The sequence below is a fragment of the Physeter macrocephalus genome, chromosome 9 (genome assembly GCF_002837175.3).
Source record: "Physeter macrocephalus isolate SW-GA chromosome 9, ASM283717v5, whole genome shotgun sequence".
In the NCBI taxonomy this organism is placed as follows: domain Eukaryota; kingdom Metazoa; phylum Chordata; class Mammalia; order Artiodactyla; family Physeteridae; genus Physeter; species Physeter macrocephalus.
Window position 1 is genome coordinate 48,594,017 of NC_041222.1, and position 23,047 is coordinate 48,617,063.

Sequence of the window (23,047 nt, forward strand, 5' to 3'; positions counted from 1 at the left end):
CCATTCTATGAGGCCACCATCACCCTGATAACAAAACCAGACAAAGATACTACAAAAAAGAAAATTACAGACCAATATCACTGATTAATATAGATGTAAAAATCCTCAACAAAATACTAGCAAACAGAATCAACAACACATTAAAAAGATCATACACCATGATCAAGTGGGATTTATCCCAGGGATGCAAGGGATTCTTCAGTATATGCAAATCAGTCAGTGTGATACACCATGTCAACAAATTGAAGAATCAAAACCATATGATCATCTCAATAGATGCAGAAAAAGCTTTCAACAAAATTCAACACCCATTTATGATAAAAACTCTCCAGAAAGTGGGCAAAGATGGAACCTACCTCAATATAATAAAGGCCATATATGAAAAACCCACAACAAACATCATTCTCAATGGTGAAAAACTGAAAGCATTTCCTCTAAGATCAGGGAGAAGGCAAGGATGTGGGTCCACTCTAGCCACTATTATTCAACAGTTTTGGAAGTCCTAGCCATGGCAATCAGAGAAGAAAAAGAAATAAAAGGAATACAAATTGGAAAAGAAGTGAAACTCACTATTTGCAGATGACATGATACTATACATAGAGAATCCTAAAGATGCCACCAGAAAACTACTAGAGCTAATCAATGAATTTGGTAAAATTGCAGGATACAAAATTAATGCACAGAAATCTCTTGCATTCCTATATACTAATGATGAAAAATGTGAAAGAGAAATTAAGGAAACACTCCCATTTACCACTGCAACAAAAAGAATACAATACCTAGGAATAATACCTAGGAATAAACCTACGTAGAGAGACAAAAGACCTGTATGCAGAAAACTATAAGACACTGATGAAAGAAATTAAAGATGATACCAACAGATGGAGAGATATTCCATGTTCTTGGATTGGAAGAATATTATGAAAATGACTATACTACCCAAAGTAATCTTCAGATTCAATGCAATCCCCATCAAATTACCCGTGGGATCCTCCCAAACCGGGGCGCGAACCCGGTTTCCCTGCATCGGCAGGCGGACGCGCAACCACTGCGCCACCAGGGAAGCCCCCAATGGCATTTTTTATAGAACTAGAACAAATAATCTTAAAATTTGTATGGAGACACAAAAGACCCCGAAAAACCAAAGCAGTCTTGAGGGAATAAAATGGTGCTAGAGGAATCAGACTCCCTGACTTCAGACTATACTACAAAGCTACAGTAATCAAGACAATATGGTACTGGCACAAAAACAGAAATATGGATCATGGAACAGGATAGAAAGCCCAGAGACAAACCCACACACCTATGGTCAACTACTCTATGACAAAGGAGGCAAGGATACACAGTGGAGAAAAGACAATCTCTTCAATAAGTGGCTCTGGGAAAACTGGACAGCTACATGTAAAAGAATGAAATTAGAACACTTCCTAACACCATACACAAAAATAAACCCAAAATGGATTAGAGACCTAAATGTGAGACCGGACACTATAGAACTCTTAGAGGAAAACGTAGGAAGAACACTCTTACACATAAATCACAGCAAGATCTTTTTTGATCCACCTCCTAGAGTAATGGAAATAAAAACAAAAATAAACAAACGGGACCTAATGAAGCTTAAAAGCTTTTGCAAAGCAAAGGAAACTACAAACAAGAGGAAACGACAACCCTCAGAATAGGAGAAAATATTTGCAAATGAATCAACGTACAAAGGATTAATCTCCAACATATATAAACACCTCATGCAGCTCAATATTAAAAAAAACAAACAACCCAATCCAAAAATGGGCAAAAGACCTAAATAGACATTTCTCCAAAGAAGACATACAGATGTCCAAGAAGCACATGAAAAGCTGCTCAACATCACTAATTATTAGAGACATGCAAATCAAAACTACAATGAGGTATCACCTCACACCAGTTAGAATGGGGATCATCAGAAAATCTACAAACAACAAATGCTGGAGAGGGTGTGGAGAAAAGGAGCCCTCTTGCACTGTTGGTGGTGGGAATGTAAACTGATACAGCCACTATGGAGAACAGTATGGAGGTTCCTTAAAAAACTAAAAATAGAATTACCATATGACCCAGCAATCCCACTACTGGGCATATATCCAAAGAAAACCATAATTCAAAAAGACACATGCACCCAGTGTTCATTGCAGCACTATTTACAATAGCCAGGTCATAGAAGCAACCTAAATGCCCATGGACGGACGAATGGATAAAGAAGATGCGGTACATATATATGATGGAATATTACTCAGCCATAAAAAGGAACGAAAGTGGGTTATTTGTAGAGACGTGGATGGCTCGAGAGACTGTTATACAGAGTGAAGTAAGTCAGAAAGAGAAAAACAAATATTGTATATTAACGCATATATGTGGAACCTAGAAAAATGGTACAGATGAACCGGTTTGCAGGGCAGAAATTGAGATACAGATGTAGAGAACAAACGTATGGACACCAAGCGGGGGAAAGCCGCGAGAGGGTGGGGGTGGTGGTGTGATGAATTGGGAGATTGGGATTGACATGTATACACTGATGTGTATAAAATGGATGACTAATAACCTGCTGTATAGAAAAATAAATTTTAAAATTAAAAAGAAGAATGGCTAAAATCCAAAACACTAACAGCACCAAATGCTGGTGAGAATGTAGAACAACAAGAACTCACATTCATTGCTGGTGGGAATTCATACTGCCTTTGGAAGACACTTCAGCAGTTTCTTACGAAGGTAAATATAAGCTTACTATACAGTCCAGCAATTGCACTCCTAGATATTTAGCCAAATGAGTTGAAAACTTATTCCACACAAAAATCTGCACACACATGTGTATACAAGCTTTATTCATAACTGCCAAAAACTGGAAGCAACCAAGATGTTCCTCAGTAGATCAGAAGATAAACAAACTGTGGTACATTCACAGCAATAAAAAGAAACGAGCTATCAAGCCACTAAAAGACATAAAGGCACCTTAAGTGAAAATTACTAAACAAAAGCCAATCCGAAAAGGCTACAAAGTGTAATTCCAGCTATATGATATTCTGGAAAAGGCAAAAACAATGGAGACAGTAAAAAGATCAGTCGTTGCCAGAGGGAGGGAGGAGAGAGGGGTGAATAAGTGGAGACAGGGGATTTGAGGGCAGTGAATCTATTCTGTATGATACTGTAATGGTAAATACATGACAATATGCATCTGTCAAAACCCATAGAACTAAACAACACAAAGAGTGAACTAAGTCTAATGTAAACTAAGGACTTCAGTTAGTAATAATGTATCAATGTAGGCTCATCAATTAAAAGAAATGTACCACACTTAATGCAAAAGAGATAATAATAAGGGAAGCTGAGGGGTAGAGGGGACAATAGGGAAATCTCTGTACTTTCTGGTCAATTTTTCTGTAAACTTAAAACTACTGGGCTTCCCTGGTGGAGCAGTGGTTGCGCGTCCGCCTGCCGATGCAGGGGAACCGGGTTCGCGCCCCGGTCTGGGAGGATCCCACATGCCGCGGAGCGGCTGGGCCCGTGAGCCATGAATAACAGTATTGAGGGCAGAATTTAGTCCTGTGGACAGCTCAGGAAAATCTCATCTGAATCCCTAACTACCAACCCACCTAACTGCAAAGCCAGCAGTAGATAGCTTTATTTTCACTTACCTAAATGTTTAGCTATTTCTTTGCTCTTTCTGTGCATTCTTTTTTGCATTTCAGATCTTGCTTCTGGAATTTTTGAGGTACATACTTTAGCAGTTCCATTAAATAAGGTTTATTGGTAGTGAGTCTGCTTTTGTCTGCCTGAAATATCTTTATTCAGCATTGCTCTGGGTTGATAGTTTAGCTGGAACAGAATTCTTTTTTTTTTTTTTTTTTACTTGACACATTTATATTGCCATGTGATTGCCATTGTAGCATTAGCTAACACCTTTATTGCATCACAGAATTATCATTTCTTCTAGTGGTGGGAATAATTAAGATCTACTCTTGGGCTTCCCTGGTGGCACAATGGTTGAGAGTCCACCTGCCGATGCAGGGGACACGGGTTGGTTCGTGCCCCGGTCCGGGAAAGATCCCACATGCCACGGAGCGGCTGGGCCCGTGAGCCATGACCACTGAGCCTGCGCGTCCAGAGCCTGTGCTCCGCAACAGGAGAGGCCACAACAGTGAGAGGCCCGCGTACCACAGAAAAAAAAAAACTACTCTAAAAAATAAAGTCTATTACATTTTCTTTTAAAAATCATAACCAGCTTCAATTGCTTTTAAAATCACCAAGTTCTTCCTAAGTTGCTGGTCACTATTATACATTTGAGGAAAAAATATACATGCGTATTAAAATTTTTAAGAAGTGACAGAAGAAAAAACTATCATATGACTTACCTGTTGCTTCAAAGGTCAGCTTTACAGAATCCCAGGGTGTCTGTTCTTTGGATACAAGTCTGAAATGTGCAGGTTCTTTTGGAGAAACTTCTGGGGCAGGAAGATACCAGTTTTTCCTATTTGGAAAGGTAACTTCAATATTCAGGTTGCTTTATTAGTTGATTTTGAGCTATAATTCATGGAAGTGCTCAGAATATAATAAACACATAAACTGATGAATATGATAAACAATGTCAGTTTCTCTGAAGCCCAGGTAATTGTGTAATAAAACATTCCCAAAGTTAAGAACAAGGATCCTAGGTGATCTTGATTCCACTACCCATCCTATTTCTTCTCATCCATTCCTTCACTGCCAAACCGTAAAAACTTCCCAGAAATAAAACAATTTGAAATTGATGCTTAGCTGCTTGCTATCTGTTAGACCAGTTAAGAGGGCTACACTTTCTAACTATTCAGCTTTCTAGAGGAAAGACTTCCTAATTTGAAAAAGCAAAATTTGGGGGAGAATAAAAAACTTCTGAGTGCTTTACCCCACAAAGAAATACAACTTTTGTACTGATATTAAAAAAAAATAGTATAAACAGCACTCAACTTCTATGTTAACCAGTTTAAATAATAAAGTACTGATACAGTGATAGGACTTGAGAACAAACTAACCCCCAAATAAAAGCAGAAAAGTAATGAACCAACCTGATGAGAAAGTGCACTGGAAGATACCAAGGGAAACCACATAGGGGTGCGTTCTCCTCACAGTGAGCTCGGATGGTATCGTTGATCTCGGGAATGTGAGGTGTTATGTGAGACATTCCGGTATAATCAAACCCATTGATCCATATTCCAGAGTCTCGTTTAACTACGTTTCCATCCAAGTCATGAAATGTTCTAGTCACATGCTGAAAAGAACGAGACTAATGAGGAAACTACTGTTTGAACTCCTTCACCCACATCCCCACCCCAGATTAACAAAAATGACTAAATGACAGTACCAAGAAATGATGAGGCTACTGAGCAACAGCTGGCACAATCACTTTAGGAGACTGCTTAGCATTACCTAATAAAGTTAACATGCGCATAACCCTTCAAGCCAGCAACTCCACTCCTGAATATGGACCTTAGAGAAACTCTTGCAAGGTACAAAAGTGTTGGTTCAGCATTGTCCATATTAGCAAAAACTGGAAACAACCCAAATGTCCATTAACAGTAGAATGGGCAAATAAATTGGGGCATCATCCTATGACAGAAGTCTATTCAGCAATGAAAAATAACGAACTACAGTGACACAAATCAACCTGGAAAACTGACATGCTGTTGGGCAATAAGAAGCAAGCCACCAAAGAGTATATGGTATGGCTTTACCTGTAAGAAGCTCAAAAACAGGCAAAACTGTATGTTGCTGTTTAGCGATTAATACATATGTGGTAAAATAATGATTAACTCCAACCTTTAAGATAGTGAGTACTTTGGGGGGTGGTAAGAGGGAGAGGAGCAAAAGAGTTGGGATCAAGAAGGGGAAACTGAGGTTTTCTAAGGTACAGCTAATGATCTTTTAAACTCAATAGATACTCACATGATTATTTTATTATTTCTTACAAATATATTTCTATATTTAAATTTCATATAAAATTTTTCTGAAAACCTACTATTTCAGATATAAAAGACATGAAAACTAAAACTAAAAGTCCTAAAAGGACTTAAATACATTGTAAAAGAAATACACACACATTTCCCTTTTGGGGTGTTACATGCTAATTGATGTGCAGAGAAAAATAGGAATCACAGCTCACCACTAGATGACAGACCTGTGCCTAACAGAATTCTATGAAAAGGCACCATGCTCCATCTGGAATAGCTCTATTAACAACGGAAACCAGCCTGAAGAATATCAAATAGGAAAAGAAAAAGGATTGCAAAGTGCAGGGGTAAACCACAGCCCACAGGCCAAATGGCCCACTGCCATTTTTATAAATAAAGCTTTATTAAAACATGGCCACATTCATCTGCAGGTATCGTCTATGGCTCCTTTCACTCTGTAGAAACAGAGTAGCTGCAACAGAGACCACATGGCTGGCAGAGCCTAAAATATTTATTTTCTGGCCCTTTATAGGAAAAGTTTGTCAACTTCTGGCACTGGAGAAGAAGAAAACCCCAAAATAAATCAGAACAGGAGTTTTTAAAAATAAAAATCTAGCTTTTCCTAATGACTACTGATGTGGCTGTAAAATTTGTCACATAAAATGTATCACTGTGTCCTACAGGACTGGAAACAAAAACAAGGAATAGTTGGCTCTTTCTCAAAATCTCCTCTCTCATATTTAAGTTCAAATATATTATTACTACTTACTCAAGTCCTTGAATAATTATCTAGGTTATGACTCTTGGCTTTTCTGTGTGGCCACTCCATTCCCTCTAACAGAGAGGAAGACTGGAAATAAGGTGACTTAAGTTCTTTTTCCTGTTTTACACCAGCTCTAAAAAGTTTGCAGAAAAACCTGAAATCTAAGAAAGTTCTAAATCTAAGTTATATTTTCACTATCACATTACCTTGAACATTACCTAAGATCAATCTTACCGCATTTTAAAGAATGTTTCATTTTGCCAGTTGACAGGAGGTCATATTTTTACTCAGCCCACAGACAATTTTACAATCTGTACTTCTAACAGCTCATTATTCCATGATACATATTTGCTCTCATTTTTCCAAGTAGGTACATTTTTGTAATTTGAACAGTAATAAGAACAACAAGCAGACATTTCCGATTCAGGCTCTTAGGAGAAGTGTTTCTAGCTGACAAGAGTGCCTCTTGATGGTCGGTCTTTTCCTCACTGCCTTACACAAAATAGTCGAGGTACAACTAACAGGTCAACAGTAGAAAAGTCACTTATGTGTTTCGAGCTTCACTGTTGACTAGTAAGCTCAAAACACCATAAGCCTTTCCTCTCCAGGATCTCAAATAGCTCACGCAAAATCGCTCTTACCTGAAGAAACACTCTCTTTGGCTTTGGACTGGCAGGGTTGGAGCTGTATGGGAAAAAAGTTCCACTGCAAACAAGGAGGAATGCAATTGTACATACCAAAGTTAAAGTTAGCATAGTTCTTTTTGTGCTTTTGGCAAGGTAGATGAAGTTAATCTAAAACACAAAACACAAAAATAGAAAAATTACCATTGGCAGAAAGATGGCTTTACTGACTTTACTTTGTAACGGGTATTGTCAGACAGATAATAAAGGACATGTATCAGCATTATAAGGGATTTCCATCACAAGTCAGAGCCTAAATAAATGAGAGATGCCCCCATCTGCATGATGGTGTCTTTCTGACAGGCAGCCAGACAGTAAGAGGGAAAAAGGAAACCGAGACAGTGTCTCTGCTCAGTCAGCCAAGAGACTAGAGGACGTACATCCACCATCAGTCAAACCGTGACCTTGTTTCCGATTCTATCAAACCCTGTAAGTTAACTGCACAGCAGACACTATTTAACTGTACCAAACATCATGACATCAGGCTTTTATTAAAGAACCAGAGGTAAGCTTTTAAGCAAGTAAGCAGGCCTGTTTCAACAAAACTCAAGTTCTAATAATGCTTTCATAATGTGCCTGTGTGCTGGATTCATCTTTTAGATGCACCTTCAAGACTCTGCCTGTGGACCTGCACATAAGGAAAAACTGCAATAAAAGTAATTCTGCACCAGAGACTAACACAATATTGTAAATCAACTTATAGTTCACTTGGAAAAAACCCCAAAAAACCATGAAAATTGAAACCAGGGAAAAAAAGGTAATTCTGCCCTTGTCACTGCAGAGTTAACCAAGGCCAACACAATCAAAATAACAAACCTGAACTTGGGCAGGAAAAGCAAGTGGCTCAGTCTCAAGATGGGCATCCAGGAAGTCCTAAATATGCTTATATTAATTTTTTAATGGTAATAAAATCACTGAATTAAAAATTGCAGGGGACACATGATTATAGAATATGTCCACAGATGCCTTAGGGGTTCTGAAGGAGCCACTTTGAGAAACAATGACCTAGTCCCTGCTCCCCCTTTTGCCTTCTCCCCCTTATTGCCCACCCTCCAGGGTCAATAAGTAGAAAAGTGAAGAACATAAATGTGAAAATATTTTTACTGAGATGAAAATGAAAAATTAAGCAGATATTCATAACCTACCATATACTCTACTATATGAAACTAAGAGATTTTATATCTACAGTGTAACAATATGCCAACCAGGGTAATCTCCAGCAAAACAGTACTAACTGGTCTTAAGTCGAAGATCTTAATGTTTTTACACTGAAGGACACAGTAATAAGACAAAGTACCCAAGGATTTATGGCAGTGAGTTAGCAAAACACAATTTGTTACCCTGTCCATCCCTCTTTCTCCTAACAGTCACAGTATTTAAAATGTGGCTCCTTAGAACAGTGTCAAATATCCTGCCAAGCAATGAGTTTCGCCTCCACTGGGAGACTGGTTAAGTTTAGGTATACAGAGTCGTTTGGGTCCAAATAAAACCTCCCTGTCATAATGCTGTGGTTCCTGCCATTCTCAACCCTGTTGCTACCCAAAGTTGTCCTACAACTTCAGGTTAAGCTACAGTTTCCACATCCATATTTTCTCTTCTCCAGGTCATGAGTCATCTTCTGCCTCTTCCACCCACCTTCTGGAAGAGGTTTGGTAATGGTGATAAATGAAAAGGTGATCAGAGAGTGGGAGAGAAGGAAGAAGAGAACAGCCTCAGTGACAATGTGTTTGGATCCCACTGTATTAAATTTTACTGTCTTTTGTCTTAAACGTTACATCTGATATAACTCTAGGTTCTGAAATGGGTGTGAAATAAAATGAAGAGAAGCATGAAAAGGGACTACGAAGTGTCCAATGTGTGCTGGCTCTTTCTCTGTTTCTCTCTGAGAATCTCCTCCTGATCCCATTCCTATCAGCAGTCTCATTTAGCCAATATAGCCATGATGGCCCCAGCACAGGATAACCCCAGGAAACCTGTTAACCGATCATTTGACAGAAATTTAATTGCTTCCTAGCAAATATATTTAATAAATCCCCAAGGACTAAAAGACAAGCTCTCTGAAGTGTGCATTGTGGTTCAATTCTCCATTACCCAAGGAGAAAAGTCTCACTCTATTAAAAAGCCACTATCTGTAACACAGCTACACATAAATAAGAAAATAGCAAAGAGAATGATAACGCACAGCATCAAATGGCAGCAGAGTTATTTCACATTATAATGAACATTAAATGAGGGTTTAAATTATTCCAAGAGCCACTCTCCAAAAGTAATAGAAGGTAATAAACTTTAATCTACTTGCTTACGGTTTCCAAGATTTCCATGCTTTTGGGGTCATTTTCAATTTCCACAGTGAAGTTTTCAGAGTTCATTTTGTCCCCTTCCCTATGGAACAGAACTGAAATGCCCCACATTCTGATCATCTTTTATGAGCATCAGTAACTTTCATTCATTGACTATGATTTAAATACACTGCAGGGGGCGGGGGGAGGTCCAGTTCATAACTTAGCTGACTCTAGATTACAACCTAATATACATGTGATGAAACTACATTTCCTTTAGTCCTCACAACAGCAAACCATCTATTAAGATATACAGAGGATGTAAAGGCTTAATATTAAAACCAAAAGAAGTAAATCCTGAAGGCAACAAAGAACATTTCAGAATTTTCCATCTATCCCTGCAAATACCAGTAAGGACTAAATCATAATATTAAAAGTAAAATGGCTGCAATGCTCAGATTTCTTTCAGAACTAGTACAGCTGATCTCAAACAACAGCGTGCATAAGAATTACTCTACAGGGCTGTATACGCAGTCACACATACAGCTATTTATTTGCTATTTAAGGGACTTCCATGGACAGCACTGACCATGCATGTGGTACTTTTATCTGCTGTCCCTAGACCCTAGTCCCCACATGAGATGCCCTTTACTATATCAGTGTGAAAAAGCTCACTATTCTCTCCATGAAGGTAAGAACTATAATAGTCATAGCTACTTTTTCTATTTGGTACCCTAGCCTCAAAGCTCAGAGTGTACCTACGGGTATTCAATAAATACTTCTTACTCTTAGGGACTGCAGTGAAAAGAGCCACAAAACAGAGCAGCCAGGCCTGAGTCCAGGAGAGTGCCGACACCACGCCAAGGGCAGAACTCTGCCTGGAGCTTGCTCTAACAGAGGGCAGTCTGGTTGTCAACTCTGCATCATGTCTTCTCTTCCCTCCGGAGAGTCCCAGGGAGGAGAAGCAGGGATGGCACAGGTAGGACTCTCTCCCTGCGAGGGCAGAACACTGATACAGTAAAATGACAAGGCCTGTAACATGTATTCGTTACTTGGTAAAGGAAGGCATGTTTGGGTGTCGTTAAGTGTATGTCACTCGAGGACACAGACTTGATCAGTGACCTTGGCTGCACCAGCAGCAAGGCAGGTGAATGACAAGGGAAAACTCATCAGAATTAGTCTTCCTTCACTAGCTCTAACAGCACCAATGAAACTACCATGTATTTATTAACATTTGCCTCTAATTAGTAAGTTCAAAACACACTCTAAAAATTCACCACCAAGCAATCTCTACCAATTCTCACTTGGTATTCGTTCCACACATTCAAATTCAGGTAGTTTGAAAGCTATTTGAAAAGAAGTATAGTCAGAGGATTTGGGAGGATGAGGAAGCAAAAATAACAACAAAACCCCCCTTCGACATTTTCTGCCCATACCGAACCCACAATATGCAGAGTCATTCACCATTTCTTTTGCTTAAGAGTAGAATCAACACTATTTCACAGGATCTAGCATGGCAAAACTCATCATGTATTTATATATAAAATGAAGAAGGAAATTTAAAAAAAAATTTTTTTCCTTACAAAATAGGATGAGAGAATCATTGTACAACCAGCCAAAATAGAAGCCAGCACAACATCAGGTGGAATTTCCGAACCACTCCTCCCAAGGATAGGGGTAAACATCTCAAATACGGCCCAGATGAGGTACAATGCATAAAGATATGGAATAAACATCCCCAAAAGGTAAAAGGCAATAAATTTTCCTCCAGCACCTACAGAAAAAGAGAAAGAAAACACATCTTTGAAATTATCCAGTGAGATAACAGCTTTTTATAGTCCTGGTATACCTTCTCACCTAACAGAAATTAGGTTAGCTCTGACTCTTGCCCTTTTGGTACGTTATCTTAGTGAGATAAAACACTTTGACTTAGGGTAGAATACAAATAAGAAAACAAAATATGTAATATATTAGCATGTGCTCATTTACAAGAATGATGGGGTAGGTATAAGGTGTAAGATAAAAATCTGTGTGATCTGAAAGTTAAAAAAAAACAAACAGCAACAATTTAGAAAAGCCTACCCAAAAAGATCAAATATGGAAATAGTCCCTGGAAGCCTTAACTTACGTATTTTAAGGTATTTCCCATTTGTATCACAACCAAAAATACCCTACCATGCCGCTTAAAGTCCTTGTGCACGCAAAGCTTTGTGAGCAACGGGAATGCCACCCAGACAGCGCTAATAAATGCCGAGCAGAGCCCTTGGTAAGTGAGAGCTGTAAGGAACCCACAGTGCACAAACAGAGAGACGTCAAAAAATACTTCTCCCAGATACTGGTCACTGGCATTCTGAAAGAAAGAAGATATACAAGTCGTCTCATTCACGGGCCATTCATAAAGATCTTCTATTGTAGTGTAACTTCCACTGCTCCAAAAAGCTATATTTTGTTTGGAGCGGGGTCTATCCTTTAAACTTTAAAGTAAACACTGACAAAGCTACCTCCTATCATAAAGTAATAAATTCAAATTACTGCACAGGAAAGGGGAATTTAACAAGATGGGGTAAAAACATCATTACTTGTATATCATCTGTGCTCTCCCTCCACCGGGCTGAAAGACCTTTGGAAATGTTCTAAAATAGAAGAAAGGGCTCTCCTAAAAACATTCACCTCTGTAAGCTCTTTTATTCATGCAACTTACAAGGAATGTCAAGCAAACTGGAGAAATGACCTATGTGAAGGCGGCTGCAGCGCCACCAACAGCACAGCTTGAGAACTGCAGGACCTTTAGAGCACACAGCCATGGGGATTTTTTGCTTGATTCCTGAGTCTTTTCTATCTCCAACTGGTCTTGTAGCACAACTTTGCCCCCATCCTGGATTCCTGGTGGTTTCACGTTATAAAATTTGATCTACATTTTTTGAGCTCTGAAGTCTGAGGATTCCTGTGCAGCACCTTGAGTTCTTCAGAAGAAAGTTGCCATATGAACTTAATACATTTTAACATCTGCACCAGCGATTCTATTAACGTAAACATGAAAGTTATAATTTTAGTGCAGAAATACCAAAACGGAAATAGATATATTTAAGCTTTTCTCTCTCCTCTGCCTTCTCATTTCTGTAGAGTCCAGGGCATGTTTGTTGTAAGGGTCCCTAATTCAAAAGCTCAAAAGAGTTTGTCACATGTTTTCAAAACAAGTTAAAGTTCACTTGACAGACCTCCTTTGGACAATGAAAGGTAGGCTATCATCGTTAAATAATTAGATGTTCAACACTGTTAATCAAGAGTCATGGTCTTTAAAAAGAATAAAATAATTCTTAGGATTCAATTTGAAGCCAAAGTCCACTCAGATATTTAAAAACAGAGATCTCAACAATGAAGACTGTAATAACTGAAAATGTTTTACATTGTTCCCACATTGTACCCAAGTCCAAACATCCCTCAAATCTAGTTCCCCTCTCCCCATCTCTATTATCCCTCTATACCCCTTCCAATCCATTCTATACGCTGTTACCAGTGTGTTCCTACTAAATCACAAATTCTCGCACTCAATATCATGCTTAGAAATTTTAAATTGTGGCCCCACTGATTTTTAGGGTCATGCTCCAACTTCACCCTGGCCTACTTTCCCAGTTATTATCCTATCAACCTCATCTTCACCACACTGAACTTTTCACTGACTGTGAGCCAAATGCATCTTGTACATTTCCACCTTTGCCCATCAACCTGTTCTCTATCTGGCACACTTCTACTCAGGCTTCAAAAACCCAGTTCAAATGTCACCACCTCCTTCATGAAGCCTTCCTGACTTCCACAAACAAAATTCATCTCTCCTGGCCCTATATTCCTACAGCACGTGAATATATTACTCTACTTCACTTCATCCCAATGTACTGAAACCCGTGTGGTTTCCCCATCATTTCATCCCCAAATGAAACTGTGAGCTCCTCAAAGAAAAAGACTATGTCCTGAATCTCTGTACCAGGCCTTAGCATGGAAGCCCACTGGATGCTCAAAGACCATTTGTGAAATGAAAATAAAACACACTACTCTTTACATTGTGCCTTCAGCCTGAAGTTTTGTAAGCAGACAACTGAAATCAGTCAAAGTAAATAGAACTTTACTAAGCATTTCTGTCTTACCCTCTACTGCACCCCAATGCCATATCAATGACAGTCAGCCACACTCTGACTGGTTACATACCATTGCACTAAGAATAAGCATGTGAAATTGAGCCCCATGGTATAATTCTTTTGGAGACAGAAACCACTAAGATACAAGCATTGGCTCAACCATCAACGGATGGCTAATCTCAAAGAACCTTTCTTCAATAGGGCCTAAAACACAGAAGGGCTCCTCAGATCATATCCCAACATGAACTGACACTGAGACCAAGGTTCAGGTACCAAAGACATCCTTGTGAAAGGATGCTGTATTATATAGTCTTCCATGTCTCCATTCTAATCCCCAGCAGTACAAACCGAAAAAACAGGTGTACACTGGCCTCCTTGAAAATGACGGAACTAAGAAAGATTTTCCCTTTAACTCTCTTAGAAAATCAGAAACCACTGCTTGCTCTCTCACTGTAATTTATTTTTAGTCCTATTATCTCATAACCCTAATACCTAATTTTGTTTTTACCAAAATACAATGGTATACAGCTGAAACCATAACAATATGGCTATATTCTCTAAGTCAGCATAAATCATTTTGGAACCCTATCTACCTCCCCTTATTCTCCTTAGCAATGTGTCAGTATAACCCCCAGACCACAAAGGCATGCTGACAGAATCTGCATCAACAACATAAAAGTTAAAAAAAAAAAAAAGTGAAGGAAACTGAAAACTTTAAGCGCAGCTTTAAGTGCAACGTTCATTCACGCAGCAAACACTGTGTGTTAGTGCTGTGTCAGACACTGCCTAAGCACAGGGGACAATGAACAAAACAATCCATGCCCTCAAGGAGCTTACAGTCCAGTGGAAAACAGAGCTATTCAAATATAAATAATTGGGTGATCCCAAGGAAGGCTGGTAGATTAAAGATCATGGTTACAAAAACTGCAGAGTCAGGAGAGGCAAAAGGCTATGCTAACACACCTTGCTGTCACCAACACCCCAAACTGTTTGCAGCTTTATAACCTCATTTGAAGTCTGCTACCCTCAGAATGAGAAGCCTTCCAGAAAGTCAACACAAATCTGGGAGTCAGTTATCTATAGCCATGCCAAACTATCTTTGATAGCTCAAAAGGCCAAACACAAGGAACACCCACCTGAGTTTGTCTTCAATCCTAGAAGGCAGCGGAAGAAATCAATAAATATGCCCAACACTTACCACATAATGAAATCTTTTTGCGAGGGTATGTATGAATATTATTTTGGCAACAGCTGCAGTTCCATACAGACAAACGGAGATGTAGAAGTGGTTATACCATGACAGAGACTGTCCAATAAGAGAGATGAACACTGCTATAATGAGAACTGTCACCAAGCTAGTAAACCAGCTTATCAGAGTGATGCCAAGTCCACAGAAGAAGTCCTTTGTGTAGGTAGCAGCTAATAGAGAGAAAACAAAAAGTAGAGATCACCGTCTTTATCAAATCAATTTCATAACCAGTCAGTAGAATTAAAGGAGCAAACATTAAAACAAAATTCACCATTGTAATTGAAAATACTGAAATTTCCTAGGGGTAAGGTTTGTTAAACACTACACAGGCAAAGTAACAGTGAATAAGATTCAAGTATTGACATCTACTCAGAGTCTGTGCATACAAAAGACTCAAAGAGATAAGTCTTCAGGAGTAGTTCAGAGATATTCCTGGCTAGAAAAGTGGGTCGTCTTAATCTTCATCACCTTTGGGATGCTTTGTGTATTGAAATAACAGCAGAAATGGAAGGCAAAGTTCCATATAAAATCTTACTAAAGGAAGCTAACGCAGGAATAGAAGTAGCATGAGAAAATAACCAGTGATAAATGAGTATTTAAATTGCTGCTAAATATTTTATCTGATAACAGCACACACCAACTTAGAGTACAAAACATAGTAGGAGGAGACCAATTTAACCAGACGAAGCTCATTTATATTCCAGAACAGTGTGCTATTGGTCTGTAGTGTGGACAAGACTTTTTAATGGGACTCTTCACTAAAAGTCAATCTTTACAAACCATTTTCCACAGGCTTTTGTGGTACTTCTATGAAGTGCCTAAGTACATAAAAATTGCCTGCTTCACCACGACTAAAAGTATAATGAGCATATCAACCTGATATTCATTTACAAATTTCTTACAACAGTATAAATCAAATGTTATTTTTCTTAAGATTTTTAACTTCTTGGAAAGATTCAAGCAAAGTGACTAAAAAACTTCAGGCAAATTCCATACCCGTGCCACTACTGTAGTTTTAAAGGAAAATACTTACTCTTATTTTGGGGCTGCAAAAATTTCTTTCCCAGGTATAAAGCAACCGCCATTACCACCATGTAGTTAATTATCGAGCCAACACGAGAGGGGTAGGCAATGACAAACAGGCCAAGCACATCAAAGAAGACCATGTTTCCATGTTGATACTTAGAAGAAGAAGCCAACATATCAGATGTAGCTAGATATTTAAGAACTGCTAAAATGTTGTCACCTATAAGTAAAAAAAAAAAAAAAAAAAGAAAGGTAACCAAGTTGAATAAACCATCCACTGTTGGAGTAAAGAAATACTTAGAAAGACTGTGAACAGAAATAGCTTTCTACCACCCTACTGCTGCTCTCCCCCACTTTTCTTACTAAATATCTCAGGTAAGGTCCATGCCCCCTACTCTTGTTTCCTCTCCACTTCAAAGCTCAGCGACCTGGTCTTCATCCTTTCTCTTCTATTTATTACAGCTACTCCCTGATCAATTCTACCCTCGCTGTTGACAAATCCAGTAGCTGTTTCTTAGTCCTTCTTCATTTAATATATACTTAATGTAGCAGACACTGCTCTAGATACCAGAGATTCACCAAGAAGCTCATGAAGCTCACAAACACCAAACAAGTTATTACACGTGTGTTAAGAATTAATAAGGAATGTCAATGATATCCCAATTAAAAAAAGAAATAATAAGGAGAGAGTCCCCTAAAAACATATCACGGGAGACTAATGGAGTTTGAGAAGTCAGGGACGCACTCGAGGAAGTGAAATTTACAGCTAAAGGATGGACAGGAGCTACATCGGGGGAGAGATTGTCCAGACTGAGACTGTTCATCTGTGTAGATGAAGGCCCTGAGGAGGGCAAGTTCCAAATAGAGAGTGGAAAAAAAGTCCGGAATGAGGAGAGAGAGTATTCAGCAATGAAGCTGGAGAGCTGGGAGAGTCATTATCAGGCAGAATCTGGCACATCAGATGCTGTCACAAATATCTGTTATATCAATCAATGACTAGATGAGTTTGAACTTGATAATGAAGAATTACAAGAAGACATGAATGGTTGGCATTTCTTCCTGCTGCTCATCCCAAGGACTTTCTCTTTCCACTGAAGACACCACCTCTGTCTTACTGCGGGATTTCTTTCATTGGCTCTTCTGTCACACCTTAGAATGTGTCTTCCTCAAAGCTCAAGTTTAGTCCTCTACCTTTGCTTCCCTCTTCCAAAAACCATTTCTATTCTCCATACTTCTGTGGTTTTCTCTATGCCTTTAATTTCCAAACCCAGAAACCCAGTTCTGTCATGAGCTCTAACAGTGTACCTATATTTTCATCTGGTCAGTTCACAGACATCCTCCATCTTACATCTGACAGACTTCAGTCTCCTTCCCCTCTTCATGACTGCTCTGGATGGGGGCTTCCTTCCCATGTTCCCATCATGGTCAATGGCATCATCTCTCCCCCGGACAGTTAGGCCTGATGCTGCCCCTTGCTGCCCCTTCTATCTAATCTGTCAAGTTTTGTTGAATTTACATTCAAAATATACCTAATTTTCTACTCCCTTGCTTTCATTTCTATCTTTGGTCAACACCCCAGTCTAGGTCCTTTACTATTTCACACGAAAATTACTGTTGGAACAGCCCTGACTCCTGGCTCTCTCCCCGTCTCCACCATCCACTCCACACTGCATCACCAGACTGACAGCATTTTAAACCATCATTCATTCATGTACTCAGGCCTTTAATGATTCCTTATTCCTACAGCATCTTCTTGCTGATTTTTAAAGCTTTCTACAATTTTCTCTACCCTATACACCTATACCTCATTTCCCTCTATTTCTGAAAATGCAACCTCCATTCTCTGACAATGTATTCACCAACAGCCCCTCATACACAAACACACCCTACTCGTGCTGTGCTCTTACTTGGGACATCCTCTATTTCCACGGTGCCAAATCCCACCAACTCTTTTTTTTTTTTTTTTTTTTTTTGTGGTACGCGGGCCTCTCACTGTTGTGGCCTCTCCTTTAAACCTCTTCTTCACTTCTTCCTTGTTTTGCCTCCCTCTGTCAGTTATACCCAACTCTTTTTTTTTTTTTTTTTTTTTTTTGTGGTACGCGGGCCTCTCACTGTTGTGGCCTCTCCCGTTGCGGAGCACAGGCTCCGGACGCACAGGCTCAGTGGCCATGGCTCACGGGCCCAGCCGCTCCGTGGCATGTGGGAACTTCCCGGACCGGGGCACGAACCCATGCCCCCTGCATCGGCAGGTGGATTCTCAACCACTGCGCCACGAGGGAAGCCCCCCACCAACTCTTTTTAAGGCTCAGCAACAGACTCACCTCCCCTGACTACTATAGATCTCTCTGGAAAACACGTTAACTCCCTTGCCCCTTGTCCTGACACCTGTCCTATAACCCACTCACTGGCCCTCACCACTCAACCTTGGATCGATGTAACTTTTCCAGACCTGGGCAAGTTGCCCAAACATGTGCTTGTACCACCTCCAATGTATAGCTTCCATTTTGGCTACACTCTCATCACTCAGCAATCCGACCATAACCCTGGGTCAACACCCTTTCAAATTCCTCATAATGAATAGTCTTATGTTCTTAACTGCTAAACTAGACTTCAAGGCTAAAATTCAAAGCCTCATCTAACTCCAAAGCCCCACCTCATTTACACCATACACTGCCTCCCTAATGCACAGGACACAGAACATTTATAGGTTTACAGGTCATCCATAGTATTCCATCTTAATATCAAAAGTCTAAATTAGAATACCAACCTGCTCGCTGAATGGAATCTGTTAGAATTCTGTCTGCTGTGTCATACTTGGTGTGATAAATGTATCCATTCTCAATAAAAGCTAAGTCTATTCCTAAGACATACAGAAAAAAAAAAAAAAGTCAATTTAAAGATCAACCTTACTTTAGGCCTATTTGTTTAATGTATTAAATTCCTGAAAGACAAAACATCAAAGCAGTGACATGATTGCTTTGTCACATTCATGAATGCATGATGTAAATTCTCTTCCAAATTCTCACATAACCAATAGTTATGGTACATAATTCAATACATAATGACTGGGGCATTACAATTCACATAGCAAGGAGTAGGAATATTGAGCACGGGAGGTCATCAAAACTTTGCCATCTACATCCTTGCCAGGCCAGAGCCAAATTTTAACTTCAAATAAGCTGTACAAGTCCCCAGGGCAGTTGGCAAAGCAAGATAACAATGAAAAAGACCCCTGAAGGATCTGTTACCATCTTTTGGGAATGAAGTGCTAACCAGTTCTCCCCTGTTCTGTCACACTGTGGGCCAAGATGACATGTTCTAGAAAAAGGGAAGCATTTAAATTAGACTGGAGTTTAAAAGAAAAAGAAACTATCAGGATCTCTCTTTCAGTAAGTCAAAATATGCAGTTTTCACATAGAGAATTTGCTCTCAGAAAATGCTGCTCACTCACAAACTTGCAAAAAGTAAAACTTGTTTTTGATTAATCTTTGTCACAAAAAAGCCCATAACGACTGACAGAATACCTGGAATGTTCCCAAAATCCCTGTAGATACGAAAGTCAGTATCTGAAGGAATGATTCCACTCTGGAAAACCTCCTGAGCCACCACGGAAGCAAAAGGGTGTTTAGCTGCTGAAACATAAGCTTGGACCAACCAGGGATTTTCAGGACCTGAAATGAAACATGACAACACAATACAAAGTTAATGTGGTAAATATTTTTAATATAGTAATTTTTTAAACACACCTAAAATAGTTACTGTGGTGATTTGGGGAGACAGGTCAAGAGTTCGTGTTTTTTAATCTTATTTTCTGTATTTTCCAACATTTCTTTGATAAATGTGTATGACATTTTAGAATGAAAAATAACCTTTAAGAAAACAAAATTGCTTTTAATTATAAAATAACAGCACTATAAAACCTTTAAGTTTAAAAATGAAAAATCACTAAGATAACTATCATCATTTTTATATCTTCAATTTTCTTACAAATGTATGACTGTGTGCACATAGCTGTACTGATAGGGTATATATACTCTCTACATTGCTCTTTCACTTAACAGTGTACTAAATGCATTTTCCTATGTTGCTAGATATTACAATGATCATTTTAAGAACTGCATAATCACTGAATATATCATAAAGTTCCTTACTACTATAAATTTTTATCATTATTAATAATTCTGCATTAACATCTTCATGTACATACAGCTTTTTTCAAATGTGGGAGCTTTTTCTTTAGGATAGCAAGATAAATTGTATTACTGTTCCCAATTATTCACTCCTCCCTCCCATATAACTTATAATGCCTCCCTGGGGAAGTAGCACATACATAAATTGCTTCGGTCAATTGACTGTGAATGGGAGGGAAATGAACTTCAACTGAGAAGACTCTGAAGAGCCATCACATGGTCCATCTCTCCCATTAACTTTGGCCCTGAGATTAAAACATCCCTGATGAGGGCTTCCCCTTCAGTCTAGGTCTCAGAATGAATAAGACACATGGAACATAATAACCATGGGATGTAGCTGCAGTTACTCAGGAACCAGAATGTAATGCAAGCAACAGATAAGCCTTTGCTATTGTAATCCACTGAGATTCAAGGGTTGTATATTACAACTAAATTTACCAAAAAGTGGTCTGCTGTAGACAGATCAAGTAACTGTATTTCAGGAAATCTAAGAATATTAACATTTTTATAACTTTATAAACAGATAATCAATTTGCTTTCCTACAGAAAAAAATAACCATAAACGGTGGGTGAGGGAAGGGGTGGAGAAACACTACAGAACCAGACACCCAAGTGACCCAGAGACTGGAGTCACCAGGCATGGATTTTAAAATAAATATTATTAATTATTCAAAAACACAGATGATAGAAAGAATTTCACTAGACAAGTACAACCTATTAACAAAGAGAGAGTGAGAGACAGAGTCAAATGGAAACCCTAGAACCATAAAACATAATAATTGATGTTAAGAATTTTAATACATATATGGTTTAATACAAAGTTAAACACAACAGAAGAAAAAATTATAGATCCAGAGAATTAAAGCACAGAAGGAAATAGGGATGGAAAACATAGAAATGCTTATAATACATATGGGATACAGTGAAAAGGTCTAACATGAGTAACTGGAATCTCAGAGGACGAGGAGAAAGAATGGAGTAGAAGCAATGTTTAAAGAGGTAAAGGCCAATAATTTCCCAAAACTTACAGAAAATACCAAGCTATGAATTCAAAAAGCCCTACAAACCCCAAATAGGATAAAAATTTTAAAAAAAGCCTACTCAGCACCAAGATCTTTGCTTCTGAATACCATTATCCACTAAAAGAACCAGTTCTCCCTAGAGGTATGCCCAATTCCAGATCTGAGCCTAGGAAAATACTGATAAGTGGGATCATCTTGTGCCAGAAAGTAAGAAAGTACTCAAACAAAACATGTCAGAGACATGTCAAAGGGACAGGCACCAGCTGAAGGGGCTGCCACTGGCCTAAACTGGAACAATTCATGCATCAAAATGATTATAACAGAATATAAAATCCTTAAAATAAAACATACATGAAACACTAAAATAAATACACACAAGGGAGAAGAGAAAGCCTTCCTTCTAGCGAACTCCAACTATTAACTATAGATGGAATGACGGACCCATAAAACAGCATCTGGCTAACATTATAGTAAAAATGCTTTGGGGCAAGAATCATCAATGACTGCTAAAACTAGGATCAAAGTTTCATAAGAAACAGGATATTTACACAGTCTCAAACTATTTATTACAAAGGTGTAACTTTACAAAGTACAAAAACCTGGCAAATATAATCAAGTGATAGAAGGGTAACACCGTCAGTAATCAGACAGACATTACATGCTTCTGATGTGATGCACTGAGAAGAACACAAATGTAAAAGGAAAAAGAAAAATGATGGTGGGGAAACAGATTATCAAACCATATCATGTTAAAATATTAAAATATTATTACTATTACTATTAGATATTAATAAAGTTATATGATTAAAATATTAAAACCACATTGAAAAACAGGTAAAGCTAAACTATAAAGGAAAGAAAGTAATGATCATAAAAATTAGGATAATGGCTAACCTTAGATGAGAGAGAGGGAGTTGTATTTGAGAAGGGGCGGGTGGAAAACTTCTGGGAGGGTGTAGCAAGAGTCTATCCTCTTTCACACGTGGGGGTTAGAAGGGTATTCACTTTATAATAATTAAGTTCACACTGATATTTTTTATGTGCGTGTTATATAATGACTGTGATATATAAAAACACATCTGACATTTGATCCTGGATTGGAACTCAGACTAAAAAACAACACAAAGGATGTTATCGGAACAATAGAAATCTGAATACGTACTGTTTATTCACTAACAGTTTTATGTTAATGTCACACTGTTTGAGTGTGATAAATGTACTGTTATTGAAGGAACATATCCTTGCTCTTTATCTACTGAGATGATTACGTTGAGATTATCAATTGAGATGGTTTTTCTCCCTTACTCTGATAATGTGGTGAACTACATGGAGTGACTCAAATATTAAGCCATCTTCATTTACCATTAGTAAAACTGCAGGATGTAAAATCATTCCACAAAATCATTTGCATTTCTACACACTAATAATGAACTATCAGAAAGAGAAATTAAGAAAATAATCCCATTTCCAATTGCATCAAAAAGCATAAAACACCAAGGAATAAATTTAACCAAGGAGGTGAAAGAAATGTACACTGAAAACTTTAAGACACTGATGAAAGAAACTGAATAAAACACAAATAAATGGAAGAAACTGTGTGCTCACAGACTGGAAAAATTAATATTGTTAAAATGTCTGTGCCACACAAAGCATCTACAGATTCAATGCAATCTCTATCAAAATTCCAATGGCATTTTTCACAGAAATAGAAGAAACAATCCTAAAATTTGTATGAAACCACAAAAGACCCC

At 38.4% G+C, this 23,047-nt stretch overlaps 2 protein-coding genes across 7 annotated transcripts in view; one reads left to right on the forward strand and one right to left on the reverse strand.

The window, feature by feature from the left end:
• The window catches only part of RIC1 (RIC1 homolog, RAB6A GEF complex partner 1), a 174,437-nt gene extending 164,993 nt beyond the window's left edge, over positions 1-9,444 (forward strand). Inside the window, exon 28 of the transcript XR_008618234.1 lies at positions 9,001-9,444. The gene's annotated coding sequence lies outside the window, so the exon portion shown is untranslated. The remainder of the gene's footprint in view (positions 1-9,000) is intronic.
• ERMP1 (endoplasmic reticulum metallopeptidase 1) overlaps positions 1-23,047 on the reverse strand; it is a 58,581-nt gene that overhangs the window by 21,193 nt on the left and 14,341 nt on the right. For 2 of the 6 annotated variants that reach the window (XM_007108078.4, XM_028493963.2), the window contains 9 exons: positions 19,609-19,755; positions 18,852-18,944; positions 16,092-16,304; positions 15,008-15,228; positions 11,852-12,026; positions 11,260-11,450; positions 7,356-7,508; positions 5,070-5,272; positions 4,380-4,495 (listed from right to left, as the gene is read on the reverse strand). In XM_007108078.4, coding sequence (XP_007108140.2) covers positions 4,380-4,495; positions 5,070-5,272; positions 7,356-7,508; positions 11,260-11,450; positions 11,852-12,026; positions 15,008-15,228; positions 16,092-16,304; positions 18,852-18,944; positions 19,609-19,755 — 1,512 coding nt within the window. Of the gene's footprint in view, positions 1-4,379; positions 4,496-5,069; positions 7,509-11,259; positions 11,451-11,851; positions 12,027-15,007; positions 15,229-16,091; positions 16,305-18,851; positions 18,945-19,608; positions 19,756-23,047 lie in introns of those variants that run through there. The other 4 variants (XM_028493964.2, XM_028493965.1, XR_003681264.1 and 1 more) reach the window with 4 other exon arrangements.